The 19,759-nt window shown below is 35.9% G+C and overlaps 4 protein-coding genes across 12 annotated transcripts; 1 reads left to right on the top strand and 3 right to left on the bottom strand.

Annotated features, from left to right (window-relative positions):
- Positions 1-11: 11 nt before the first annotated feature.
- Positions 12-2,593, top strand: LOC127259758 (bifunctional bis(5'-adenosyl)-triphosphatase/adenylylsulfatase FHIT). 2 transcript variants are annotated; one of them, XM_051287348.1, is made up of 5 exons: positions 12-243; positions 337-447; positions 1,739-1,885; positions 2,122-2,220; positions 2,289-2,593. In XM_051287348.1, the coding sequence occupies exons 1-5, from the start codon at positions 91-93 to the stop codon at positions 2,403-2,405; spliced, it is 627 nt and encodes a 208-aa protein (XP_051143305.1). In that variant the 5' UTR covers positions 12-90; the 3' UTR covers positions 2,406-2,593. The 2 variants fall into 2 exon arrangements, with proteins under 2 accessions (XP_051143305.1, XP_051143304.1); XM_051287347.1 differs by having other exon boundaries at positions 14-243; positions 331-447.
- A 63-nt stretch (positions 2,594-2,656) lies between these two features.
- LOC127259755 (calcium uniporter protein 5, mitochondrial-like) lies at positions 2,657-4,643 on the bottom strand. 3 transcript variants are annotated; one of them, XM_051287344.1, is made up of 3 exons: positions 4,369-4,643; positions 3,720-4,044; positions 2,657-3,321 (listed from the first exon to the last, which is right to left on the bottom strand). In XM_051287344.1, exons 2-3 carry the CDS (start codon positions 3,948-3,950, stop codon positions 2,833-2,835), a joined length of 720 nt encoding a protein of 239 aa, XP_051143301.1. In that variant the 5' UTR covers positions 3,951-4,044; positions 4,369-4,643; the 3' UTR covers positions 2,657-2,832. The 3 variants fall into 3 exon arrangements, with proteins under 3 accessions (XP_051143301.1, XP_051143300.1, XP_051143299.1); XM_051287343.1 differs by lacking the exon at positions 4,369-4,643 and adding an exon at positions 4,322-4,344; XM_051287342.1 differs by lacking the exon at positions 4,369-4,643 and having other exon boundaries at positions 3,720-4,303.
- A 656-nt stretch (positions 4,644-5,299) lies between these two features.
- LOC127259756 (uncharacterized) lies at positions 5,300-9,004 on the bottom strand. 2 transcript variants are annotated; one of them, XM_051287345.1, is made up of 9 exons: positions 8,694-9,004; positions 8,176-8,307; positions 7,463-7,551; positions 7,238-7,373; positions 7,056-7,130; positions 6,783-6,904; positions 6,613-6,688; positions 5,632-5,691; positions 5,300-5,545 (listed from the first exon to the last, which is right to left on the bottom strand). In XM_051287345.1, the coding sequence occupies exons 2-9, from the start codon at positions 8,278-8,280 to the stop codon at positions 5,408-5,410; spliced, it is 801 nt and encodes a 266-aa protein (XP_051143302.1). In that variant the 5' UTR covers positions 8,281-8,307; positions 8,694-9,004; the 3' UTR covers positions 5,300-5,407. The 2 variants fall into 2 exon arrangements, with proteins under 2 accessions (XP_051143302.1, XP_051143303.1); XM_051287346.1 differs by lacking the exon at positions 8,694-9,004 and adding an exon at positions 8,439-8,652.
- A 660-nt stretch (positions 9,005-9,664) lies between these two features.
- Positions 9,665-19,580, bottom strand: LOC127259739 (phospholipase SGR2). Of its 5 annotated transcripts, none has more exons than XM_051287306.1 (23): positions 19,430-19,580; positions 19,264-19,351; positions 18,738-18,966; positions 18,264-18,364; positions 17,968-18,144; positions 16,903-17,058; positions 16,564-16,635; positions 16,316-16,468; positions 15,807-15,857; positions 15,069-15,239; positions 14,136-14,285; positions 13,779-13,844; positions 12,899-13,429; positions 12,767-12,821; positions 12,552-12,652; positions 12,203-12,275; positions 11,599-11,701; positions 11,426-11,519; positions 11,294-11,356; positions 11,092-11,140; positions 10,881-10,984; positions 10,133-10,179; positions 9,665-10,049 (listed from the first exon to the last, which is right to left on the bottom strand). In XM_051287306.1, the coding sequence occupies exons 3-23, from the start codon at positions 18,946-18,948 to the stop codon at positions 9,821-9,823; spliced, it is 2,757 nt and encodes a 918-aa protein (XP_051143263.1). In that variant the 5' UTR covers positions 18,949-18,966; positions 19,264-19,351; positions 19,430-19,580; the 3' UTR covers positions 9,665-9,820. The 5 variants fall into 5 exon arrangements, with proteins under 5 accessions (XP_051143263.1, XP_051143265.1, XP_051143266.1 ...); XM_051287308.1 differs by having other exon boundaries at positions 19,258-19,351; XM_051287309.1 differs by lacking the exon at positions 19,264-19,351.
- Between the last annotated feature and the right edge of the window lie 179 nt (positions 19,581-19,759).

Consider the following 19,759-nt stretch of genomic DNA (forward strand, 5'->3'; position numbering starts at 1 on the left):
ACAACTTAAGATACACGACTTTAGTTCAAAATTTTCAGGGAAGTAAAATCCTCTCTCACGCGCCGCCTCGATCACCGGAGCAGCCGCGCTATGTTAAAATCGCTCGGCGCCCCATTACCATTAGCATTTCTTAACGCCTCCACGCGGCGCTACTTACGCACTCCTTCATTTCCGTCTCTCCCGAAAGCCGATCCTTTACGCAGAGCAGCTTCCTCACGCCTCCACGACGCTCGGCAAGGAAGTGTAATTCGCTTCTCATAATTTTCTCTAGAATTTTAAATTCTTGCTGTAACTGAGCGATTAATCGGTGTTTTTGTTTGTATTATGAAGGCGCAGATGGAATCCGAGAGCTTTATGTTTGGTCCTTACAAAATCGATCCCAAGGAAGTGTTCTACACTACTCAGCTTTCCTACGCTTTGGTTAATCTACGCCCGCTAGTTCCTGGTATGTGTTTTTAATCCCCTTTTCTAGTGATCCAATGATCGTCATTTAGCTTGGTTAACTCTTCTTTTATATAGTTGTGTGTTTACTGGTAATGGTGTTCTTTGACTTCCAGCCATTTATCCATTTTTTTTCAATTCTGATAGATAAACAAATTAGAGGTTTGTTCATGAATCTTAGTAATTCTTTAACACACTATACTTTGCACTTCTTGATTTAAACTCTTGTCAACTACATTTTTATGTATGGTGGTTAGGTAGCCTAGAGTATAAGTTTCTTGATTTGTCTGGTTAATGAATAAAGATTTTTTGAATTTATACATTTGATTCGGTATAAAAGTGATTGGATTAGTGTTTGGATCAAGGATTGATGGTCAGTTTTTGTGGATTAAGTGTTCTGAAATTTTTTTGTTTGGAAAAGCTACATCCAAATGTTGTGTGGTTTTGCTTTTGCTGACTTAATATCTCTTGCAAAACTTACTGTTGTAATAATCATCAGTGATTTGTGAAATCGCTTTCTTGAGTGGAGAATTTGGCTGTATTTTGTGGACAAGATTCTTGAATGTCATTTACACCTTTCGTGGAAGTTTGGTTGTTAGCTTGAGGGTGTGTATTGTGTTTTTGCGGAGTTGAATATTTATGGATGGTGAAATTATCTTGGTTCTCATGTATATCTGATTATAGTATTTCTGTATATCATCTTTAACATCGACTGTAAAGTAGGGCGTAAAACCGTAAATTGAGTAAATATTTCGAGATTCTACACATGTGTATGTTGTAAAGTAGGGTGTGTATGTTGTATATAAGTATTGCTTGTCACTGATCTCATGGGGAGAAGCCGTGAACATTGAACAATATGAATTTTTGTGTTGTTTATGCGGGTTTTAAATCGAGCTTGTAGCGGTGTGGAATGCAGCATAGTGTTTTGATGAAATACAAATATTGTAAATACTTAAATATTGTATTTGTATGCTCTTGGATGCAGGTCATATCCTTTAGTCTGTTCATATTTGCGCAGCACGTAGTGTGATTAATTGTAGCAGTCGGCTACTACATGGTTTTGCGAGGTGGTCTCTTTTACTTTAGTTGGTCGAGGATTTAAATTTAGATTGGCATGTTTTACAGGTTACTATAATTATTTGGATGCATTTTTTAACAAACATGCCTTGAATTGTTTGAACATCCTTTAATCGTTTTCAGATCAAGAATTTTACTTGATCTATTGGGCTCGTGAAAAGACATTTGATATGTTTTCGTATACATTTTATGTCTTGTTTGTTTCACTTGACACAATATACATGTGCTCGTCTGCCCAAGACGCGATGTCAAGCGTTTCATTGATCTTACTGGAGATGAAACTAGTGATCTATGGCTGACAGCTCAGAAAATTGGTCATCGGCTCGAAACCTATCATAAGGCAACCTCACTCACATTTGCTATCCAAGTAAGCTTCAGAATGGCAAACCTAACTTGATTTTCGACCAATCTTGCTAATATTCATCCTTCAGCTGTATTATTATTATTCAGACAACGAATTTATTCGATAATGAATGTAGTTCATATCTGTTGTGTTTCATTTGATCATCCCTTGTTTCTGTTAATTAATCTTCTTGCCAATGTTCATTCTTGTCAAAGATTTCCAGACTGAAGGAACATCTGTGAATTTCATTTACATTACAGGATGGACCGCAGGCGGGACAAACTGTTCCTCATGTACACATACACGTAATCCCTCGCAAAGGTGGCGACTTCAAGAAAAATGATGAGATTTATGATGCTGTAAGTCAATGAACTTTTCCCCAATTTTGTGCAATTCACATTCTTTCTCACTGCTAATCCCTTTGCAGATTGATTTGAAGGAGAAGGAGTTGAAGCAGACGCTCGATCTAGACATAGAGCGGAAGGACAGAAGCATGGAAGAGATGGCTGCAGAAGCTGATGAATACCGAAAACTTTTCTTGTAGAATGACGGTACGGTCATTCTTGTTGTGCCTGCATTTTGCCCTCAACTTAAAAGCTTATTACTATTCCTTGCTATTATTCAGTCAAAAAATGATACTATCTTTAATCACCAGTATTCCTTTTTCACTTTGTGGTAGTTGATGATGATGGCATGGAGAAATGCTTATATACTGTGTTTCTTGAGCATCAATCTTCGAAAATGTTCATGTTCATTGTTGTTGCTATTGTAATGTGGTAAGAAAAGTACACAGTGTGAAAATTGAAATGATGGTTAGTATTAAAAAACTATGCGAATTTTGTATGTATTACATTGCCTGTTCAAACAAGTCACATAGTATCGCCGTAAGTAGTCGAATCAATAGGTAAAGATTTTGATTCACTGATGTAAAATTTTGATTCAGTAATTTGAAGGATCTGTGGATCACACCTTCAATGATCATGTAAGAGATCCTCGGGCTCGAGCTCGACTCCTATCCGTCTCTTGATTGCAGAGCACGAGTGGTGCAGCGGCACCTTGCACCTGCTCTGCAGCTCCAAGAACCTCTGGATATCGAACTTATACTTCTTGATGAGCTTCCGTTGCCTGGAGAGGAACAGCCTCTTGAGAAGATCTTGATAGCTCGGGTCCCGGGAAGTGCACAAGAAGTAGCCGTAGCCTATTACAATCCCCGTCATTGTTGTGAAGAAGGCTATGGGCTCCATCACGTCCCACGAGAATTCCCAGAACGTCAGGCGGAAGAACAGCCCGGCTTGCGCCACGGCAAGCCCCAGCCCCGTCCAGAGTATGCGACGAACCTGCCTGTGCGCCAGCATGTCGATCTCTTCCTTCTTTTCCTGCAACTTCTTGAACTCGTCCCAACATGGGTCGTCGTCCGGTAATAGTGTCAATGGCACTGCCCTCCTCACCAAATCAACTACCTGAAGATCCAGAGGAAGGGAAATGATCATTCTAAACATGGATTTAACTTGTTTGATGCATCTATCCATGGAAGATTGATCGTAGGATTCATATTTGGAGCCAAGGAAATGAAGATTGCCAAAACCATTGGTGTTCATGTCAATGGCTGTTCAGAACTGTATCAGCTGTGAGGTTTGCATTGCCCTACAGAATATCCCCCAAATTAGCCCCACAAATAGGCACAAATTCAAAATCCTAAATCAACTGCGTCGAGGAGCGAAAAAACGACGACGTTCTGCAAACGCTAACTAATCAGCACAAATTCAAAACCCTAAATCAAGCGTCTGGAGGTACGGGAAGAGCGAAACGACGTCGTTTTGCAAACGCCATAACCCTTGATAAAGGAAATGTGACGTACCTTGTCAGGGTGGAGGTACACTTTGTTCCGGAAAAGCAAAACGACGCCGGCGTCGTCGAGGATCTTAGCGAAGGCGGCGGCCTCGTCGGAAGACCTGGCGACGCCGGCGCTCTCGCAGGCGGTCAAGAGCTCGGCGTAGGAGATCACTTCCTTGTCCTCCACCCCCAACCGATCCTTCAGCGCCGCCACATCCACCAGGCGCATCAGCCTCCTCGCCTCCCCGTACGTCATCGCATTCTCGTCGCCTCTCGCCCTGCCGTCGGAGGAAGCGCTGCAGTACCGATTCACCAAAAAGCCGGCGCCGCGGCGGCAAGCAGGCTCCGACCTGGCGGATCGAAACGCTTGCTTCAGCAAACAGGTACGCAAATTCCTCCACATATTCACCAATTATTTCCTAATTTCTTCGATTTTCTCCCGATTTTTTCACAAAAACTGCTTAGGCTTTAAGATTATATCCGCCGCCATTGATACGTAACACGAAACAACATCCGATAGTTTGTAGATTAGCATTTAACAGCAAAATTAAAGAATTCAATCGCTATATCAACAAGTATACAATTCAAAAGGATCCAATAAACAATGAATTCGTAAGATCTACTTGCATCGGCGATATCCAGGCGTTGAAGAAATAGGAGTACTATGTGTAGACCTGTGATAAATAGGAAGCTCCTAGGTCTTCAGGTTCAGATTGATCGACGCCGCTCATCGGTTCATGGATGGCCTGGTGTTGAGGTCCATGGATCTTTCAGCTAGGAAACGAGTTGATTAAATCTGAACGCTGTCTGACTGATAAGGCGAGGTAGGTATGGGTGTAGAGCGCGTGAAGCGCGTGTCGTTACACACGCTAGGGTTTTAGCTCCTTTTTATTTATTTTATTTAAATGATTCTTTTGGTTTAGAACTTTGTTACTATAAAAATGAAATAAAGTCGGAAAAAGTGCATAATCCTATAGAATAGATTGAATATATATTATTATTAAAAATCGTAATGTGAGCACTTTATCTTTTTATGATAAATAAATAGAAATTTGAGTTATAGAAGAAGTAAAATTTCTCAATCATAAACCCTAAGCTCGTCTCAATTTTTCTAAATACTGTATACTCTGTATTGAGGTCTATCAGTCCACATTTAATTTTTGGCCACATGAGCCCACTGACGATAATTAAATTTTGTATAAATTATTTCAATGTGGACCAATTGCAATTAATTTAACTATTAAATGATATGGTGGTCATTATAAACATTTCGAAATCTTCTTTAAAACATAGGTCCATAGGTGGTGTTGGATTGTGATTTTTTTGTGTTTTGTATTTCGTTTAACCAAACATCATTTAAACATTTAACTTAAAGTTAAACCAGAATCTAAACCTAATATATATCAAAATTTATATTTTTTATTTAAAATATAATAAATAAATAAATAAACCAAACTAACATATATATATATATATATATTATATTGTTGAAAAGTATGCTTATAAAAGTATCCATTGCCATCTCTAAGTAAAAATTATATAACCATGAATAGTAAACAAATTATTTATTTACAATACTTATGTTTAATTTTAAAAAACAAGTCAAGTCGAAAGCCATTTTAACTTAAAAGAAATTTACAGTTTCTCAAGGTGTCATCCTTCTAAGCTGAATTCATATACACTGTAAAAAAACAATCTTTTATCGAACAATTCTTACTCGTTGTGTCGAGCCTTTCTCAAGGTTTTCACCATGCCTTTGGCGATTTTCCAGAACCAAAAGAGGTTCATGATCGACAGCACCGGAGGGACAGTCATCAGGCTGTAGAATCCCAACGGGAAAACCTTCTTCACCTAAGAACAAAACGAATAAAAACAACATAAGATCGTGTAAGAAGAAGATGAATAATAGCACTCTCGCGACTCCAAATTCGCTCTACCTGATCGAAATGTGTAAACATGTGGTAATACAAGTAGACGAACAGAATGATCCTTGCGGCCTGCAATGCAATTAGTTTGTATTATCATTTAGTCGAAAACCAAATTCTAAAAATACATGTGTATTGACAGCATACGATAATAGTTGATATAATACATACCACAATTAATTTCACCCCATGTTAGCACAACACAATACAAATGACATAACTTATACTCCCTCCGTCCCAAAAATATAGTCTTGTTGCGTTGGACACGAGATTTAAAGAATATTGATATTACATGAGTAGTTGTAAAAAGTAAGAAAAAATGACTATTTTGCTATATTAGTGTAAAAAATAGTAGCAATTGTGTAATAATAATAAGAAAGTCATATTAATATAAACAAAAATGGTAAACAAGATTATTGTATTGAGACGGAGAGAGTATTAATATAATACAATAAAGCCTAACAAACAGTTCACATAACACATGTCACAACAATTAATTTCAGCACAAATTACATGTTAACACTGCATAATATATACTACCTCGGTATGTGCTCAAACTTATGGGCACAATTTTTAATGCAGGTGTATATTTTTGTTACTTTCTTTGTTCTATAGTAAAAAAAAAAATACAAAAAATGATAGTATAATATTTTACTAAATAAAAAAATGAAAATATTGTTAACACTGTGTTGATTTGACCGTCAACATATGTCAAATAAGTGACCAACATATGTTTATACTGTTATAAGATATCTTATGTTAAATTATAATATATAATATATTGTATTATAAATATATTAGTATGTATAAATATATATTGATCACTCGTATATTCGATTCAATCGTAAATCGATCTCCTTGTATAATTAGATAAGGAATTGAAGTAATCTAAGCTTCCGGAGACACACTGTCGACCTCCCCGCAAGCAATGTGTGGAAAACGATCAAATAAACAGATTTACGAATGTGAATGAAGTTAAAAGGGGTTCCTTACCAACCAACCGAAGAACAACGCTACGCCATTGTAGACGTAGATTTTAGAGTTCTTGAGGCCCGCAACATCGAGGCGCCTGAATTGCGCGCATCAAAAGTAACGGATTGATCGTCAATTTAATAGATCGAAACGAGCAAGGAGTTGGGAGAACATGTTTACCCGAAGCTTACCATCTTAGATTAACAAAAGGGGTCGTGCTTTCAGTGAAAAGAACCATTAGTATATAAACGTGTGCTTGCCCGCTGAGAAGAGCCAGGAGGATAGAATACACCGAGAGCCCGTGGTGAATGACCTGAATACATTAACAATAAAATAAACTATTCGATCAACATTAAAAATTGATCGATAAGAAACTTATTAGGAAACGAAAGCTTTGATAAATAATGGCAAGCATGCATTGATTGAGAAATGACTTCGACTAACGGTTAGGTAGTTATACTTACGTATTCCAATCCACCTAAGGCCGGGAACTGATAGAAAATCATTGCTAGGTCAGATAGAAAGTACCCGATGGACACCTGTTTCATTCATCGATAAAGCAAACTGAGCTTAAGAACTGTTCTTTGAGAGATTTTGTAAACACACAATGAAACAAATTAATGATTGAGAAAAGAGTTTTACATACTCCCATTATTGTGTCCGACAGAAGTGAGGATTTGTTGATCATCAGCTCGTCTTGAGAATCAACAAAAAGATCCGAAACAAATAAGAGATAGAGAGAACCAGCAGCTGCAAAGATGGCATGGAATGTGGAGAATCCCCTGTCGAACAAAATAGACTTAAAACTTGAGAAGCAATTCAACTTTTTTTTTTTTTTTTTTTCCGACAGAGCCTTTTTAACATCAATTACCTGTTGTTCCATTCAAGCTTGTCTTTGTCATTAAGCTTATTGTATACTTTGAAGAACGAAGAGCTGATCATTGCTGTTACATCGTAAACCTTCAACAACAAAGCCGAATCTCTTCAAAACGATGGGGAAAAAAAAGGTCACTTTTTTAAATCTTTTGTCGCAAGAATTTCAATCCCCTTGGACTCCTACATTAACCTTTCGAATAAGCACCAACACATTATAGGTTATATAATCTTCATCCCAACAAAGACTAATGACCCCCATGATCGCGACAAACCTCACCATATAATGACCCCCATGATCACGAGAATACCAATTGATGAGAGTTTTCCAACAATGTTTAGTTGATGCAGAGACTTTATCTAGAAAACTAGACAGATTTTACTGCACTCAAGTCGAGTTTTGTTCTATAAGAATGAAGCTACATCCATCGTGTAATCATAGACGACATTTTAAAAACTTGCCTCAAGAAATTTTGATTTCGAGTAAATCTCAAAATCTGCTACATCATGAATAGAAATTCTAGAAAAGCTTATCCCTCTTGCAGCATTTAATCATATGGTAAGAACTTTTCATCATTATAAAGTTTCGAATAGGAACAGATTAAAAAGACTTAAAACCTCAAAATGCCAAAGAATGAAAAACTACATGAAATTCAATGAAATTAAAAACGAACAAGAATCAAAATTCAAGAAAAAACAGGGAAAACTCACAATCTTGCACATCAACATTCCAGCAAATACGGATGATAGCCAATGCAACTGTTTACTTGGGGTAACATGATCCCCAAAACTCATCAGTCCAATCCCTACCGCCATAGAACACACAATTTCTTCCCTTACTCACTGCAAAAACATATAAATAAATGGATAAATTCGAAATGAAACAAGAACAAATTATATGAACTCAAAACGATAGCAGCAATATAAATGGATGTATGAACTCTCGAGCAGCAAAAAGAGAAACACGAATCAACCTATTAATTTAGGAAAAGTGGCGTGGGTAGGGCAAGAGCTGAAGAAGCAAACGAATAGGATAGTTTCTCTTTTATGGTTATCGAATTAAATAATCCAACGCAGGGCAGAATGGAAGCAACCAATAATTGAAGTAATGAATAAACTAGAGAATTCTAGGTTTTAGAAAATTCACCATTGGAATAGGAAAACAACAACAGCAACTACTAGTCTACTATAAAAATAAAAATTTACAGAAGAAATAAATATTCGTATACGCTGAGATGGCGATGGTGATGGTGATGATTGGATTGCATCGGAAGGACAATACAATAATACTACAATAGAATCAATCCCTTCTTCGTCTCCCTCGTAAGTTCGATTTTGGTTGGGGATTTGGGCTGTGAATTTAACAACTAACGTAGGGCAACTTGGTTCACGGATTGGATTGGATTGGATTGGATCGATTTTTGGATGGGTAAATTGATTACTCCATTTTGGATGTATCCTGCACTCTGCAGCTGATTCCTTTCTTCTACAGACGGAGTCTGACTATACTCGCTCTCTACTCTACTGTTCATATTACTCTCAATATTATCACGAGTTTCTTCATCACCATTTCATTCTATAAATACATCTTTAGAATGATGAACCCATTTCGCATAATGTGTGTGTTTATTGGGAAGATTTAAAAATTTTAAATTAAAAGAATTAAGTATCCATTCATTATTTTCACATTTCATATATATTTTTTAAATTTCACATAAAAAGAATCAAATATTTGCATATATCTTTACATAGGAGTTTTTTCATATTATAAATCAAAATAGTAATATTTATTTTATACAATATTTAATAAAAATATAGTATTTTTTACCAAACATTAAATTAAAATATTATTTAAATAATAATTCAAATCAATATCTCATTTTAAATAAGAACCAAACAAACTCTTGACATTTCATAAAAAGAAATAATAATTTAATTTAATTTTGTTAAAAACTTAATAATATTTATAAATAGTATCAAACTTCTAACAATTATCTATATAAAAAAAAAAAAAAAATCCCTCATTTAGACTTATGTTAATAAAAATAAATTTACATTTTAAAATAAAAAATATTTAAAATTTAAAATACAAACAAAATTTAAAAAACAAAAAAACAAAAAAACCAAAGAATATGAAATTGAATAAATAAATAAAATTATGGAATCGCACCCCCAAAAAATATAAAACAAAACCAGCAAATAATAAAAAGAACCCAATTCTCCTATACACTATATAATATACACATACATAGATATCTATCTACACAAGTATATGTATTTATTATATACATCTTTCACTTTGATCAAAATGCTGAGCAAAAAAAAAGCCTTCCTTTGATCAGAAATGTAGTTAAGATCAGCTCCTGCTGCTTTTCTTGCCTCTGTAGATTAAGTTTCTCACCGACACTTTGTCGGAAAAGGTCAACGGTTGTTCTTCCTCGATGGCCTCCCTAGGATCGGACCATCTGTTGGCGTCTTCCGAGCTGCCCTCTTGTTCGGGTTTAGGTGATTCCGGGTAATCCGGGATGTCCCGGTACAGGTGCTTCAGTATGAACAGAGCTGTGTCGGGATCTCTCCAGTAGTTTCTGTCGACAAATAGGAGAAGTTGGAATTATTGCTGCGTTTCAATTTACTCAAATGGCGAATTGGAACGTCTCACGCTACTTACGTGTGTGATGAGAGGGCGGATAGGTAGGGATGGCGAAATGTTTTGTCCTGAAAAGACAAATACAAGAGATCATCGAGGATGAATGTTAGAAGTCGAATACAATGAGATCGCGGATCGAATTTGTAAGATGAAGTTACAACTAAAGGAGTGTAGGAATAAATGTTATGTTTCATTGTAGAGAATTTGAATTTCCGCCCAATAATAAGGTCCGGAGTTGATCTCGAACTATTTATCCAAAACAAAAAAATTCCAAAATCATCATATCACATTCCAAAAATCGCATCGACTACTTATTTAAGGTCAAACATTATTCTAATTCAAAAATATCGTAACTATGGTTTTTCTAAAACATTAAGAATGATTGTGTGACCTTCTCTATAAATACACAGTTGATTAGTAAAAGTCATGACACTAAAACAAGTAACCAAATCTGTTTGTTATCACAAACGGCTTCACTAAACTGAAAAAGAATTGAGGAACTCAGAATTGCAATTTTTTGCCAGCCAGTCTTACATTGATTTAAGTGGACCAATAATTCAAGAACAAATTAAAGTCGAAAAAAGGAAATAAATATTCTCATATCAGACATTATGCCAAAAGAGAAAGGACAAAAGAATAGTTGCATACAGCATACTTAACAAGTAATAATAAACTTAAACATAAAACAAAGCATCTTCTTTAAACTTAAAAAAGCTTTTAAGAAGTACATAAATTCAACTACTTAAATGAAAAAGGTAAAGGCACATACTTGTAACACATGATCTATTCGGCCATCCGGACTGCCCGTTAGTCTCTCCATCATAACTGATCCATATGATCTCTGCTCTTTTTCTTGGGAATTTTCATACTCCTCTGTGAGAAAGAAAGAAAGAAATGCATTCAGCATATCACATTCTTGATGCTCGAAAAGTTTCTAACATATTCAGCGTCAATAATACGGTTTGACACACTAAACATACCATCTCGGTCATCATTCCTTCGTGATTCACAAATTGCGAGCACTTTAACCTATTCAAAAAGCTTTGAGTAAGGTTCATGATTAAGTAATTAGCTGCCCACATATATATTGACCCAAATAATCTTGCAATAGCCCTCATTTCTAGAAGAGGCCTTGTTCGGAACTCTCAAACTTTAAAGAGAGATAGAACAAATAAAGCTTACCCTCATGGTGTTCAAGTGATTTGCAAAAGCTTGAGAACGTGCAGTTAGACCTTCTCTAAATTCCTGTACAATAGACGGGTGCAATGTATAAGGAAATGTAGCAAGGAATGTTTTTAAGACTGGTATGCTTACCTGAAACTCGACGTAGAGCCGCTTCCCGCCTCTATGGTAAGGAACAATAACAGGACGATTTTGTACAGTTTCTTTACAGATAAGTGGCTCCACTCTGTACAGAACACATTAAGAGATTAAGACTCAAATCTAGGAGGAAAGAAAGAACAAATATGATTGACATAAAGGCAAACCTATATGCTACGGGATCAAAAGGGTGGAAGATATTGAACATCTGCCTACATGCTGGCATCTCTTCGTGTATATTTTCTTCTTCCCAATAGTCTTTGCCTTTGCCTGATGGCCCAAAAGATATTTTAGCAGAAAAGTTCTGAGTTTGACGTACCACTTTGAGCTAAAAGAGACTAAATTATTCACAAATGATTGCCCATTTTTTGGAGCAATATACATTACTCTTTATGCATGTGTTCTCGCAAAAATAACAAATAAAAATACATATAGGCAAATGACCCCTATAAATTTACTAAAATCTGAAAATATTTCAAGGTGAAATACTTAATAATGCCAAATAATCGCAGGTGTGGCTAGAGCTAAGAAACCCTTAGGTACAAGAACCAGTGTATATTATGCAACATAATATATATATATATATATTGAGTAAAAAAATGAAGAAAATAGCTACTACAATGAGTATGTTTAAGGTTAGCATAGTGCTTCCTTCAACGCATGCAAACTTGGCTAATCGTTAGTACTTCTATAAGAAGATAACAGGGTAGTCTTTCTCGAAGATGCTCATCCTATTTTAATTGAAAAGAGAAAGGTGCATGCAAGAAATACCAATTCCAAGCCGAACATTCCGTAGGGAGAGAAACAGTCCAAGAGGAGACCCCACACAAAAGAATGTATCAACCTGACATAAGATCCAAGAGCATTGATCACAGATGACACTTCATGAAATGACTACAAACAATAGAAGATGGTTTGACAGTTGAAGGAAAAACAGAAGGCAAGTCCTGCAGCATACAGTCCATAAAACTTACTCCATTGTTGAATACAGAGAAGAATTAGTTTAATTTAATTTTTTCAAGTAATTCAAAATGACCAGTATAACATTTAGGATGCTAAGGTATACTTGGCCATATTAACCAATCCAATTGTAAAGGGCAAATGAAACACAAAAGTTTACCTTGAAATCTAATTTTGTGTATCTTATTTGCAGGGTGTAACGGTTCAGTGAATCCTTATGTCCAGGTTGATTCGCTTCCATTGTATTCTTGTTTTCTGTCTCTGTTAGTTATTTCACGTTATATGCTGAACATCAACCTTTTTAAAGCTTCAAACATAGACAGTGAACGTGCATAATACAATCATATATGGCCTTTCTCAAGCCAAAAAGCGCACCTCTATTGGAGCATTCAGCTTCCAATTGTATGATTTTTTCCTTTAGCATCTTGATCTGCAAGAGAAAAACCGCTGAGAATTAAGAGTTTAAGACACCATTATAAGAAATACAGAGAACTTATCATTAGCCACCTCATCATTCAACGTTTCAATCATATCATCTTTGCTGTCAGAAATGTCTTTTTCCTGATTTCCTTCGTCACATGGCACAGCTTCACTTTTTGTGCCACCCCGGTCAACCATAATATCAGTTTTATAGAACTCTGTTTTATCCAAATTGCTGAAAGAAGGTTCATTGGGATGATCAAGAGATGAAGAGGGATCACTTGTCTGGTGATGATCAATAGTGGTGGATTCATCGGATTCTGACGATGCTGGAGGACCTAACTGATTACAAGCAGCCTCCACATGTTCTTCATCTAGGTCAAGATTATCCTCGTGACTTGCTACGCTCTCTTCACCAACATTCTCAGATCTCCCATCTCCAAAATTTGTGTTGCGATTGCAGCTAGCAGATGAATCACTCCCAATAGAACTGGGTGACTCACTTTTTTCACGTTCTTTATACATCCACTCCATTGGAAATGGTGAATATAGATTCTCTTGATGACAAAGAATATCATAAGATAGAACACTTCCCAATGAATGACCATATATGGAAACCTAACAAGTAAATAGTTGGAACTCGAGTTAGGTTTGATATGGTACGGTTATATTAATTCATGTTCTAACAGCTCTTCTGTTCAATTTCTCTGTGTTCACTCTTTCATCATTCAAGTGTTGAAAAAATTCATAGCTATTTGTTGACAAGAGGACAAAGTCAGAACTGCAGCAATTTGCAGGCTCATGGAATAGTTTCTGTATAAAATCCCTTCAAATTCCTAGATTGTGTATAGTTATTGGAATGTCATCTTAAGGCACCAATAAAAAGATGTATTTTTTTTTTAATTGTAACTTCAACAATTCAATCAATAAATTCAGAATGAAGCTTCCATGTGTAAGGAAAACTCACCTTTCCAACATAGCCAGGATTCCTCTTGAGAAACTTCGAATATAATCTGTTAAGTTGGCTAGATACCTGAAGACAGCAAGAGTGGGATATCAGCCAATGGTTTAAGGAGACAATACAAGATGTGGAGAATGGAACTATTGCACATCCATGAATAAGGAAGTCCAATATGGAAGGCAGTAATCAAAATTTAAACAAATAACACTAGAGTTTAATATATAAAAAAACAGCTCCCAGAAAATTATGATCGTAATGTGCACAAATGTAATTCGTTAGTGTGCTTAAAACACAATCAGAAAAACATCAGCCAGGAAGGATTTCAGAAAATAGAGAAAAGCAAGTAGGGAGAAAAGGGTTTACCGAATCAATGATATCCTGACAATAGATAGGGCTCATGTAATATAAGACATCATGAACTGTTGCGCCCAATGTTCTACGAAGCCCTCGGACACCATCTAATGTGATCTTTTCAATTGTAGCCTCACCACTAAGTGTCAAGCCCTTACGCCACTGATGAATGAAAAAAAAAAAAAAAAAACTCGTAAAAAATAACTAGTACCCATGTAGCCCAGGAGAGAATTTCAAGATAAACAAGCAAAAACTGCTATTAGATGTAATGTTTTTAGATGGAGAGGATAGTTAAAAATGAGAATAAAAATCGAAAGTAAACAAACCCTGTTAATTTGTATTTATTGGCTTGTAGCTATCATCAGATAATTTCATTCATAGTTAGTTCTCCAAATATAGAAGCACCTCTTGAAGCAAAAATCAATGCATGACACAACTCTGTACTTTTCGAAAGACAACATAACTTCACTAGTTCTTAATGACATTATCCTAGACACGAATAACTGGTGTTTTTAGCTCTGTCGGAGAATTTCATAAATTAACATCAAGCCACTAGTCATTCCATGACCATAACAACTTTTGGAACTTGACAGTGTAAATCAATAGTTTAGCTACCAAAACTACTGCTATAATTTATTTATTTATTTAAAAGTTAATCAACACCTGTTGTTGCAATAGAGAAATTCAAATATTATATATATTATGCTAAGGTAGTAGAGAGACACTAGGAAACAAAATCCGTAAAATTCTCTACAATCATAACTATCTATAACTAATACAAATAAACAAAATTAACAGAGGGATTGTTATGGAACTTGAGAGTTGAGTTGAATGATAGCAAAATCAATAATGCAACTGGGTAGAAAAATGAAACATACAGAAATTTTTGTTCCCTGCACACAAAAAAGCATGCTGACATGATACCATTGGTATTTTTTGAGATACCTGGCAAGGAATGTAAAGAATTCTCTGAGTGCCACGCTGGTGTGAGGTCAGATGCCTTTCTGAAAGGCCCGCTGTTACATGGCGAAAATTTCCAACATCATCCACCAAATTAGACTTCTCCAGTCTTTGACCAATACCATGAACCATGAATACTAAATGCTGAACTGGAACCTAAAGCAAGCAAAATAACCACTTTAATATAAGGGTAACATAAATCTCGAGAGATCTCAAGCATTATATCAGGAAAAAAAACAACCAACAACAACAACAAACAAACAAACAAACAAATTCGCGTTAAATTGAGAAGGCACAAAACACTTAAATAAGTTGAAATAATCTATTTAAAGCATAAGAAATCAATCATCTTTGATCTTTTACAATCGAAAGAAAACTCAAACTCAAAGAACATCAAACTAATAGAAAGGTAAGATACATAAACAGATGCATCACTGTAACTCATTTCTTTCTTTTATATTAGTATTTGGGTGATAAAAATATAGCGACATTTTGGACATTGTACAGATCCATAATCTCGACACGCTGGTTATCCAAACCAAGATTTCCATATCTTAAATTACTCAAGCAATTAATTTCTGGATATCCTGCTTCATAAATCAATCTACTTCTGCAGTAAGCCAGTAATTAATCAAAAAACACATTATCAAGTAATGATTAATGAACAATAACAACATATAGGAATTATATACATATAAAACAATCATTCATTACTTAGCATACCTGTGAACAGTAATCGTCCATTTCCTCCTCCTTCTGCTGCCATAGTTCATCCTAAAAGGAAATAATAATAATAATTATGCATGCGCATTAAATTATAGAACAGGACAAGGTTCCATATAAATTAAAAGATCAGAATGCAATGGAATATTCAGATTATTTTTTGCATTGTAGATTTACTATATGACAGCGCCACCACCCTTTGTGAAAACAGCCCTAGTTTTGTGGTCATAAAGTCGCACAAACAGTTGAGGTTAAAAAGTCTAAAGTCAGTCCTTAACAAGTACTCATGTAATGTGTAAGGAGAAATAGACCTTTTATATATATTCTATTATCCTTGGCCTAGTTATACAATGTCATGATTTGTATATGAAACCAACCAGCTTCGGGTTGGTAGCAAACCCTCAGAGGCCCAGTATGACAAGAAACACCCAGTAATAAGAGAAGTTATTAATGACAACAAGGAAGTACGTCAGCCACGTCCTGGCAGTCGAATAATAGCCAGATCTTACCTGTGTTGGTTTTGGTGATTCAGATGGAGCATATCCACGTCTAAGCTTAATGCCATTCATTCCAAAACCAATAATATTAGAAAACCCAGTAGCATCAGCACTTAGCCAAGCCTCCCATGTATCATCTTCCCCTGTAAAAAGGGCATGCAGGCCCTGCAGCCAAACTCGTAGTTATTATAGTTCACACTTCACACAGAAAACTGCCTTAGCTAACATTAGAGGTACTGCATCAAACATAGGGTTCATACTGGAGTTGAGCCTTGTAAATCAATTCGAGCAGCAAAGAGACCCGATGGCTGAAAGGTTCGTCGATGCCAAACCTGAAAGCATGAAATCTTGTAGTGTCATCAATTGATCTTTTTGGAGGTTCAGACAAGACTATGCCAAAACTTTAATGCCCAAAAACAATAGGAAACAGGCACCTACATTGAACAAAAGCTTGTTAAATTGGAAAATGTGATGAAGAGAGAGAAGAAGACCAAAGAATAAATAAAACAAGCAAGCTCTCTTCACTGCATTCACATATGAGAGATACTCCAGAACATGTCATCAAGATTTAATTAAAAGAATGCCAAACTCAATAGCACCTGACTGCGGTATGCATATTCTAATTGCTCAGAAACATCTTCCCGCAGTGGTAACCAATTAAGACCACCTTTACGAGCAAACCAATGACCTCTCAACACCCTTCGATCCTCTCCATTCCAGTAAACAGGAAAGCAGTGTCTCTTGACCAAATCCACCTGGAAAAATAAGTGTTATAAAACATTTGATTTTTTGTTTTGTAAGCAAAATTTGTCTGTACATTCAGGGGAGTGTTGAAATATTTATATTCCTACAAAACCAAAAATACAACCGAGAGATGAAAAACATACAAGAAAAAATATGCAAGTGGAATAACAGATGCTGCAAAGAATATGCAATCATGGTTGTGCATTGATAAGTATAAAGTTGTGCTAGAATACAGTGAACTGCAGCCACAAGGCATGTGGATTAACATTTGTACACAATTGCAGAAAAAACACCTATGGAATATTTATCACCATTTAGTACACAGCAAACTATAACCAAAAGTGCATCAAACAACAACATTAAAAATAATAATAATAAAACTAGAGTCTCATCAACTGGCTACTCTTGGTCCTTCTTGAGTTAATAACCAGACCATTTATCATCAGAACACCATGACAGAAAAGAAAACTATCATCCAATGAAACTAAAATTCCACATAAAGCAGAGCTGCAAGAAAGAAAACCAACTGTGAAACATTATTCTCAGATATAAGACAGAAATAGAAAGAAAATCGCTATATAGAGGGAAAGGGGAAAGAAAAGAATTTCATCAAATATTGGATCATTTTAATCAATGTTTATTTGCATGGATGGATTAAACAAATTATAACGACAACAGAAATGACTGGAAAACCAGTAAGTGGCGACAAAATAAACAGAAATATTATCTGAGGAATAATATTAAAATAAAGACAGTCAAAAGCATGTCAAAACAAACTGAAACAAATTCATGAGGTAACAATCATATCTTCATGCTGCCGACATGCAGACAAACCACACACACAAAATAAAATAAAATAAAATAAAATAAAATAAAAAAAAATTGTTTTCATAGATCATCAGATGAGAAGACTTCCATACCTCATACAACCCCCCCTTTACAGGGACGCCAACTCTCTCTTCTTCGCTTGTAAATTGAGGAGAAATCTCTGAAGGTAATTGTTGGGTTGACTTAGAACTGATAAGACGCTGACCCATAGGACCAACACTACACTCTGCATACTCTTTCCACCAGTATGAAAGCAACTCCTCCTCTCTCTGTGACCATAGATACCATTCTCAGTATAACACTTCCACACACCGCAGCTTCCAAATTTCAATACGCCAAAAATATATCAAAGCAAGAAAACAAATGCAGTAACTGAAAATAGCCTGACCTGCAAGAAGGATGCCTCTATTGCCAGCGAATCTCTCATGCCAAATCTAAAATAATCACCTTTCCCAACTATTTCTGTTTGGGGAATGGATGCAGCTAACTCTGCCACATTAACACAATGCAACATTGTCACATAGAATGACATGTCAAATGTTTAGGATATATATTTGATTGGGAACAGATAAGTATACAAAAGTAATCTCGAAAAGGCCTGTTTACCGCACAAGCAACTTCCAAAGTTAGATTCTTAATGCTATTATCTAGTTGCTCATTATCGTAGTGAAATAAGTAACTATAAGAAATCTACTAGAATCTAAAATCTGAAATTCCCAATCAGTGGCATCAAACCATATAATATTGTCAACTGGCATCATGATGTCAGTTTATAAAACCAACTGAAAGAAGATCAAAACCATAACACGAAGTTGAAAACATTGTCAAATACAAAATTGTAACAAACCCTTTTGGCACTTACCATTGATTCCCAAAGGAACCCTGCAAAAGTACCACCGAACATCGCCGCCATCCGAGGGGCTCCTAGTGTGGGCAAGATACTTGTGCCTGCCCTCGTACTGTTCGATCACGCTAACCAATCTCCTAATATTAGAAGGCGTATTCTTTAAAAGGTCCGGTGAGGTCTGCTCAGCCCCTTCCGAACCACTATGGACCTCCATATCGGACACCATTGCTGCTTTCTCACCGAGCTGACAAATAAGAATCAATGTCAAATACTAAATCTGGATTTACAACAGCCTCGAATGTTACTTGACCCCTACGTTTCTATCCAACTAAATCAAGCAAACAAACCAGCGACAGAGGTTTAGGAATTTAAAAATTTTCCAGATGGATTTCTTCTTTATCCGTCTTCTAACCGTAATTCACTCCAAATTTAGAATTTCTGAATAAAACAAACACAAATCACGCAACCCTAATTTCACTGCTCGTGGAGACAATTATCTATCGATGAATGATTTCACGTGGAAGACGACACCTACGTTTACCTCAAACTTCAGCTTAATTCGAGCCGATTAAAGGCCGGTTGCCAGCTGAATAGCAAAGCTGATAAGAAAGGAATCTAAAGAGAAGATTCTGGTATCACCCCAAAATTGAGTTAGCGAAATTTTATTGTGTTTGGTGGCCGAAATAGATTAACAGAGAAATATTTACACTATGATTCCAGATGCTCGGAGAAGGGCACCCCCACCGCCATTACTGTTCAATTAGGGTTTTGGTGTCCAGAATTTAGGGTCGAAATTCAGCAATCGAACACGCAGGCGTGTGCTCTAGTCTCAGCATCTTTGTAGCTGCTTTGCTGTTTCAATATATATACCTTTAGGATTGGTACTCGGGTCGAATAGTTTTGGGTCCGACTTGATATGTTCGTCGGTTTGATCTAAAGGCTATTATTGTTCCGAGCAAAAATCATTCGTAATCCCATCGGTGTCACTTAAAAGAATTTATCAAAAATAATTCTATATTTAAAAAAAAAAAATCATT

The sequence above is a fragment of the Andrographis paniculata genome, unplaced genomic scaffold, assembly GCF_009805555.1.
Source record: "Andrographis paniculata isolate CXL003 unplaced genomic scaffold, ASM980555v1 Contig60END, whole genome shotgun sequence".
Lineage (NCBI taxonomy): Eukaryota > Viridiplantae > Streptophyta > Magnoliopsida > Lamiales > Acanthaceae > Andrographis > Andrographis paniculata.